The sequence below is a fragment of the Nansenia antarctica genome (assembly GCF_963989245.1).
Source record: "Nansenia antarctica genome assembly, chromosome: 6".
Classification (NCBI taxonomy): domain Eukaryota; kingdom Metazoa; phylum Chordata; class Actinopteri; order Argentiniformes; family Microstomatidae; genus Nansenia; species Nansenia antarctica.
This window is the reverse complement of record NC_137676.1, coordinates 54,096,233-54,104,643: the sequence shown is the minus strand read 5'-3', so window position 1 is coordinate 54,104,643 and position 8,411 is coordinate 54,096,233. Positions and strand designations below refer to the sequence as shown.

The 8,411-nt window shown below is 46.1% G+C and overlaps 1 protein-coding gene across 1 annotated transcript; it reads left to right on the top strand.

Annotated features, from left to right (window-relative positions):
- Positions 1-3,368: 3,368 nt before the first annotated feature.
- Positions 3,369-5,116, top strand: LOC308161265 (early growth response protein 4; the record flags this gene model as incomplete). The annotated part of the gene is made up of 2 exons (XM_080535255.1): positions 3,369-3,525; positions 3,786-5,116. 2 exons carry the CDS (start codon positions 3,369-3,371, stop codon positions 5,114-5,116), a joined length of 1,488 nt encoding a protein of 495 aa, XP_080391381.1.
- Positions 5,117-8,411: the final 3,295 nt, after the last annotated feature.

Sequence of the window (8,411 nt, the reverse complement as noted above, 5' to 3'; positions counted from 1 at the left end):
CAGGATAGTGTGAAGGGATATTTCACGTTCACTAATTTACATTAAAATGCACAAAAATTGCCACTTGTGAAAAGTTATCCTGTTTATTATAGCCTGTTTTCCATGTTTCGTCTGTTTGTACAGCCAAATGCTGCACGTGGCATGAGGCATTTTTCCAACTCTATGACTATAACTGTTGACTGCCCCGATATGGCGACCATGGAGACTCACGTCAAATCGAGAACATAATATCGATGCTTTGGGGTTGACCAAAGAATACAGACCATCACTCTTACTGTGCGTAGAAGTGACCGGAAGTTTACAGAATGTATCCTGCTGCTTTTACATCCCCCAGATCATAACCTTTAGCGATGCTGATTGACAACATGTTTAGGTCGTCCAGGTATCATCTCGTCTACAGGCGTACAGTATGTGGCAGATAGGGTTCGAACCTGGGTCTCCTGCAGGGAAGACCCAAGTGTCTACCATTAGACCAAAAGGAGGTGAGACCTGGGTTTATGTGTCTGAGGCAGGCTACCCGTCACAAGAGTGGGATTCTAAACCACCTCCACTACATATAGGCCTGGCCCTGTAGTATACTCAAGGGGAATTTCAAGAGGAATTCATAATGTCATTGTTATTAATGGGAGTGTGCGTATGAGAATATATGGGACCCAGGGTCTACAGCATATCACTCTATCATATTCCACTTTTCAACTTAAAGGTTGGCTCATTTAGTCGAAATGTGTCTTGAGAATGGAAATTGCCTTCCTTTCATTCCCGTGGTTTCATCTCGGAGCCCCACCACTTTGATGCGCTTTGAACTCAAAAACCTCGTTACAACACACAACCAGGCGAACGTCGTGTTGGCGACATCCTTTTTTTTCTTTTTTCTTTTTTTTAAACCAGGCCTTTAGTTTTCATGAACGGAATAAGAAAACACTTTTACTCGCAGCACTCTAATATAACGACAAACCCACCATGCTTTCATTTTATCACTTTTACAGGTACGGCGTTTAGCCTTGTGCAATAATGTCACTGAGTGCTGCCATTATATAAATCCATTACTTCGCCCTGTGGTATTTGGCAGAGGAGAGAGGTTAGCGGCACTCCGCATTGAGTTATCACAACAGCGTCTCGGTGATGTTGAACCCTGTGTGATCAGATATGTTTTAATAGACCGAAGATTACTGGAAGACGTCTCTCCCGGAGACGAAACATTTCGGGGCCTAGAATTAGAGCGTATCGCTGAGGTGAAAACGATTTGTTCTGGAGAGAATGTCAACGCGGCGCTGACTGGCAGACAGAGAGAAAGAGCGCATTAGGGCATTTTAACTTAAAAGGGGGACGGGGAGTGCTCTCTTCCATACGCAGTTATGGAAATGATGTGCAGATCCTTCCTCTGATCGTTGTGTAAAAAAACAACAACAACAACAACAACAACATATATTTGGTGAACAAATGCATATTACTAAAGGATCAACTATTTGGATGAAGTTGATATTGGTTTGCGTACTTTTAGGCTAACGTCCTTGAAACATATTGTTTTCTAGATACCCAAATGTTCCTTGTTTAGAGCAGGCTGTGTGCTCTAAGGAGTTGTACCTCATAGCCTTATCAATTTGACCATGTGTAGCCTATAGGCTATTAGCAGTAGATCTATAGTTTAGACCTGTATTTTCAGACCACCGTTTGACGCGGACGCTAAATCAGCACTGGTGCTGTCCATGGTGCTGAAATCCCCACAGAGGCGTCTCAGCCAGGACAGAGCTCATCGATAGCTCATTCACAGTAGCCCCACACATTTAGCTCCCCCTCCAACATTTCTATAGGCCTATGTGAACACGGGCTATATACGGACCCGGCTAGGATGTGTGACCGTCAATGACATTTTCTTTGTCTGTTTGTTTGATTTGAAAAGCCATCGGTTACAGCTGGGATCAACCACTGAACACTCGGGGGGTCTCATTGATTCGCTGACCTGGCACAGGCCTGAAATGCCAGCCTTTGGATTGAGTATTTTGGTAGTTCCCTGCACAGTGACAACGGTCATGTTTGCCAAAGACTCGAGGAAGTGACTGACATGAAAAAACTGTTTGGTTGGTGCACAGCACGTCTGGAAGCAATTAGGCGTACACCAGCGAGGGGTTATCCCAAGTTGCATTTATAGCTGAAAACAACACCGAGGCTACCTCTCTCGCCCACATGTGCACAGTGGGGCCATGGCATTAATAAACCGGTGCGAGTTTGAATTAGCAGCTAAGCAGGACATAACACATTCACACATTGTCCCCATCGCTCTGCACAAAGAGATGACACCGCCACTGTACATGTTTTGTTGCTTTGTGGAGTCATTCCGTGCAGTGTCTCTTTGAGCTTAATGTTTGTCATCCATAGACCACGGCCATTAATGTAGTTAATTTTAGTGTTTATATAATAGCCTGTTGTCAGACGTGCAGAAGTTTAACTATTGAGCTGTGCCGTAGCCTATTATGCCTAATGAACTTCGTCTAAATGTGATTGTATTTCAGTTTGAGATAACTCAATCGCTCCCTCTTTAACCGCATCGTTGTCTGTGTCGCCTAATTTTCAGCATACGATAACAAGCTCATATAGTACGACACTCCATCATTGAAATGGATTCGCCTCGTTTGTAACATAATATTATTATTTTTTATTTTTTTTAAACCTTTATTTAACCAGGCAAACATGTAAGAACAAATTCTTATTTACAAATGCAGCCTGACCAAAAAGCAATGGCTCTGATGAGGGAGTGTTGTCTTTACTCGCTTTAATAAGCCTTCTGAAACCGTGTCGGCTGCAGAGAACATTAACACAGCCTCGTCGACTGAATGCAACAGGCAACAGTGCTATCGTGTTGATATAGGTCCAGATTCATTGTTATTCTCTCATGAATATATCAGATCGGGTGATTGATGGCTGGCTGGTGTGTCTGTCCCCCAACTTGTTGCAACGTCAGAATGGCAAGTCTCCTTGTTTGGGGAAGCCCGTCACATCCTCTGTCCATTTATGGGCACGAAGTTTATACGCAGCGGGGAATCCTCTCACTGGAGGTAATGAATGGGGAGGAGGGACGAGCTGCCCGACCAAGGGTATATAAGGGGAGAGGAGGGATGCCACTGGTGTGAAATTCACAGCAACAGATAGCCGAAGAGCTCTAAAGCAACGAGACGCACTTTTACAGTATCTAGGTCCAAAAAAGGAACTCCGATTTATTGACATATTTTGTCATTTCCTCAAACGTCTGCTTTTTTTCCCGTGGATAACTGACAACACCCGTTCGTCCAAAGGGGAGAGGACATAATTTGCGTTTGCTGTTTTGACCTATACACCTACCTGGGATTGATACGACTCCAAAACTCGCAATCATGCTGAACAACATGGATTTGAACTCGAAAGATTCATTCTACCCTCAGTTTGAGAATTGCAACAATGCTGCTTTGGGGATGGAAAATAGCGCTCGTAAAGATAACCAGGAGATGTTTGCGGACGCCGAGAGAGGAGCAGCAGCTCAGTTTACCCACGGTGAGTTCGCATTACCGCTGCAGCATATTACAAATCAATTTGCAATCAATAACAATGTCAAATAGCAGTTAAATAGTGGCCATATGTGGTTTTATCGAAGATAAACAATGGTTTTAGTACTAGGTATATATGGTCCGTTACTGTGCATGGTGCATATTACGCATGCATGGTTACATAACTGTGATATGCTTCCTTTGCATTTTGATCGGTGCAAAGCATTTGTAATGACACAAAGTTTTCCTTTTGTATTATTTATTCAGAAGGAGCACCTGTCACCCTCAAAACGGAGCCCTCCAGCTCCGAGTACGCCTTTAATTCCTGCGAGGGACCCAAAGCCACCTACCCCTCCTCTCTGGCGTACTCCGGCAGCTTCTATGTGGAGGCGTCTCAGGGGGCCCCGTGCAGCACAGAGACGCTGCTTAACATGATCACAGAGATTGTCGGTATCTCCACGTTACCGATCTCCGAAGTTCAACAGAGCGGCACCGTGGCGTCGTACGCGTCGCCTGCACCGGTGGACAGCAGCCACAGCAGCTTCGGCGACGCGGGGGTCCAGAGGCAGACCTCCAACTGCTCGGCAGGGAACGCCACCCCGCCCCTTTACTCTCCGGAGCAGACGTGCCCCAGCTACCCCGAGGGTCAGGCCAGCGGACAGGCTCACGATTCGGCTTCCTCTCAGGTGAGCTTTGGCTCCCCCGCGAACCAGAGCAGCGTCGAGCCGCAGTCCGAGACTGCGTCTTTCCCCGTTGTGGTCAAGAATGAGTTCGAGAGCAGTTGTTACGAGTGGGGCACATTCAGTAAACCGGACGCTTATTTGGAGACGGGCTTTCATTCGGAAAGCTACCCGATGTCCAGTGATTTCCCACCTGACCAACAAGTGGATGTTAAGGAACTCTTAGATTCGTTTTCCCCGATCTGCCCCAACCCCGAGATGGAGTTTAAAGTTGAAGGCGGCATTAAACAGGAACAGTGTTTCTCTGACACCTGTTCCCAGAGTTACTCTAGTCCTCTCTACACCAACTACCCTGCCATGGACCTCTCGTCTAACCTTTTGAAACCGGGCATTTTCCCCAACTTTGAACTTCAGCCATTATCGAATCAGTGCGACACGACCTACACTTCCCCGGCGGCTCTCCCCAGCACCATCGACTCCATGCTGTATTCCTCCCTCTTGCCAGACTCGTTCGCTCAAAGTTACACCCGTGTCCAAAAGGCCCCCCGCGTCAGGAAAAGCCCCGCTGCCTCCAACGGGCCAGCCAAAGAGAAGCCGTTCACCTGCCCCATGGAGAACTGCGACCGGCGCTTCTCCCGCTCGGACGAGCTCAACCGGCACATCCGCATCCACACGGGCCACAAGCCCTTCCAGTGCCGCATCTGCCTGCGCAGTTTCAGCCGTAGCGACCACCTCACCACCCACACCCGGACTCACACCGGGGAGAAGCCCTTCTCCTGCGACGTATGCGGCAAGCGGTTCGCCCGCAGCGACGAGAGGAAACGGCACGGCCGGGTGCATCTGAAACAGAAAGAGAAGATGGAGCTAAAGCCACAGGTGGTCAGTGCCTGGCCTTTTACTCTACCCGAGGGCATTTGAAAGAGAGATACGTTCAGTTGCTTTATGCGTAACACACGACATTCACAATCTTTCCGTCTTGGAAGATTGAAGCTTTGTGGAACAGATCGTTAGACTACTGGTACCATGGTGTTGATGTCTCAACATGTTGCGGTCGGGTGAACTTGGTTGACGGTCGATGTCGCAGGGGAACCAAGAATAAGGACGGTTTGCTTGAAGTATGATTTTTGCAAAAACGCTGTGAAATGGGTAACCGCCTTGTGAATCGTTTACGTACTGCTGCTGACTCTCTATGCAAAAATGCATACATACATTGATTGTAAAACCCTCCCGAGTTTACAGCTCAACAGAGACTGAAGTTGTATTTTAGCTGTCACAATCAACAGATTTGGTCCTTTCAAACCAAACCCTGTATTACAGCAGCGTATCATTCTGACTTGCAGTTCAGCATATTGTCAGCTGGATAGCTGCACAACCTCCTCGACGTAAAAAAAAGCTAATAAGAAATGGAACTGCATCGAAAAAGCTGGGATACATATGTTATTGCACTTATATCTACTTGGAGATATCCTCTTTCAACTTGAGAGTCTTATATTTTATGCTTTGAAGGCTTTTTGTATCCACACACCGCAGTCACATAGGCTAATGGTTCTTATTAAAAATGCATGTTTGTGTTCAGTATCGTTGAATATAGGGAACAAACACTACCAAGTCCGACTCGGAGAGAGAATGAGACACTTCGTTTTAGGACATGAATGTAACACATGTTCTTGGCTTTGAAGACAAAGCTCTCCATCTGTGCCAAGGTTTTGCGAATTCTTTTTGTTTTGCTGTCAGTATTCTCTTGATTGTTCTTTGTATTGTGTTTTAAAAAAAATTGGTTGAATAATATTATTAAATTGTGAAAGTTTTACCATAAATGGAAAATAAATATATTTGTATGGCTGTACTTACTTTGTATTTTTATAACTGTATATACATATTGCAATTGCCACTGTTTACCTTTAATTGTTAAAGTGGAAATGCATTTTTAAACTTTAAACTTGTTGTATGTGTGATATTGGAGGGCTGGAATAAGATCATGTTTTAGAAATGGTTATTTGATATCAAATACTGTATATTTCTAAGACACAAGTATAAATGACTCAAAACATAATTTGATTGAACAGCTGATCCGTTTAAAAAAACAAAACAACCTGTAGTGGTATGTCATCATACTGTCCATGGTTGGTGTTGTACAATGCGTAGTCAAGCCAGAGTTGACTAAACACCAAAAAACATTGCTGTTGAGTTATCAGGTAGCACACATTGCTGCGAGATTCTGTAGTTTTTACTTGGCAGATGAAATGATGATTTTAGACTTGAGGCATTACTGATGAAATGTATTCACTTGAGCAAAAACAACCAGGTCAGGACTTGGTGACTTTGTGTCACCGACAGTCAGAAGGAACTGCAAAATGAAAATATTGTTGTCACTCGCCTTAAGTTATATTAACTGGTTGGGTATTGAATTTTTGTAAATAATACACATTTATACAATAATACATTCAACAAAATATTGATGTTGTTATTTTTATGAAAATGTTTATGAATAAAAATGGTTGGTTTTCTGGATTTTCACATCGCAAAGTCTCGTTTATAATCAGCATGTCCACAGACTTTCCCCTCCTCCCTCATCCTGACCAATCACCTTCCCTTTAGTACCAGCAGACAACCCTCTCCTCCCTCTTCCTGACCAATCACCTTCCCTTTAGTACCAGCAGACAACCTTCTCCCCCCTCCTCCTGACCAATCGCCTTCCCTTTAGTACCAGCAGACAACCCTCTCCTCCTGACCAATCACCTTCCCTTTAGTACCAGCAGACAACCCTCTCCCCCCTCCTCCTGACCAATCACCTCCCCTTTAGTACCAGCAGACAACCCTCTCCTCCCTCATCCTGACCAATCACCTTCCCTTTAGTACCAGCAGACAACCCCCTCCTCCTGACCAATCACCTTCCCTTTAGTACCAGCAGACAACCCTCTCCTCCCTCCTCCTGACCAATCACCTTCCCTTTAGTACCAGCAGACAACCCTCTCCTCCCTCATCCTGACCAATCACCTCCCCTTTAGTACCAGCAGACAACCCTCTCCTCCCTCCTCCTGACCAATCACCTTCCCTTTAGTACCAGCAGACAACCCCCTCCTCCTGACCAATCACCTCCCCTTTAGTACCAGCAGACAACCCTCTCCTCCTGACCAATCGCCTTCCCTTTAGTACCAGCAGACAACCCTCTCCTCCCTCCTCCTGACCAATCACCTTCCCTTTAGTACCAGCAGACAACCCTCTCCTCCTGACCAATCGCCTTCCCTTTAGTACCAGCAGACAACCCTCTCCTCCCTCCTCCTGACCAATCACCTTCCCTTTAGTACCAGCAGACAACCCTCTCCCCCCTCCTCCTGACCAATCACCTTCCCTTTAGTACCAGCAGACAACCCCCTCCTCCTGACCAATCGCCTTCCCTTTAGTACCAGCAGACAACCCTCTCCTCCCTCCTCCTGACCAATCACCTTCCCTTTAGTACCAGCAGACAACCCTCTCCCCCCTCCTCCTGACCAATCACCTTCCCTTTAGTACCAGCAGACAACCCCCTCCTCCTGACCAATCGCCTTCCCTTTAGTACCAGCAGACAACCCTCTCCCCCCTCCTCCTGACCAATCACCTTCCCTTTAGTACCAGCAGACAACCCCCTCCTCCTGACCAATCACCTTCCCTTTAGTACCAGCAGACAACCCTCTCCTCCCTCATCCTGACCAATCACCTTCCCTTTAGTACCAGCAGACAACCCTCTCCTCCCTCATCCTGACCGACCGCCTTACATAATGTGGCAGCCCCCATCAAAGCATTATTATATCCATGACTACTGCGCTTCTTCCTAGAATATACATTCTAACAGGCCACCTGTGGCAGCAGATAGGGTAGGACTAACATTAGACACAGGCGCTCTGTCAGAGCATGACTCACTGACTGAGTCTTTTGACTCAAACACATAAAAGTGAATGGCCTATTACTCAGTGCTGTGATTCCTGTTCCCTCCGACATCAAAGATCTCCCTCTTTCTGTCGGTTATGAATCTAGAGAGAGCATCCCTACTGAACACCCCCGCTCCCTTTCAAGAAACCCCCCCCCAAACAAGGCTCGTTGGCCTTGTCCTTGTAGGAGAATCGTTTTCAACATTGTCAAACCTGTCTGGAGAAGTAAGGTTGTTTTTCAAACGGTTCTCCTACCTACAACAATCCAAATAACCCTTTCTTTCTATGAGTGTACAGACATCTCT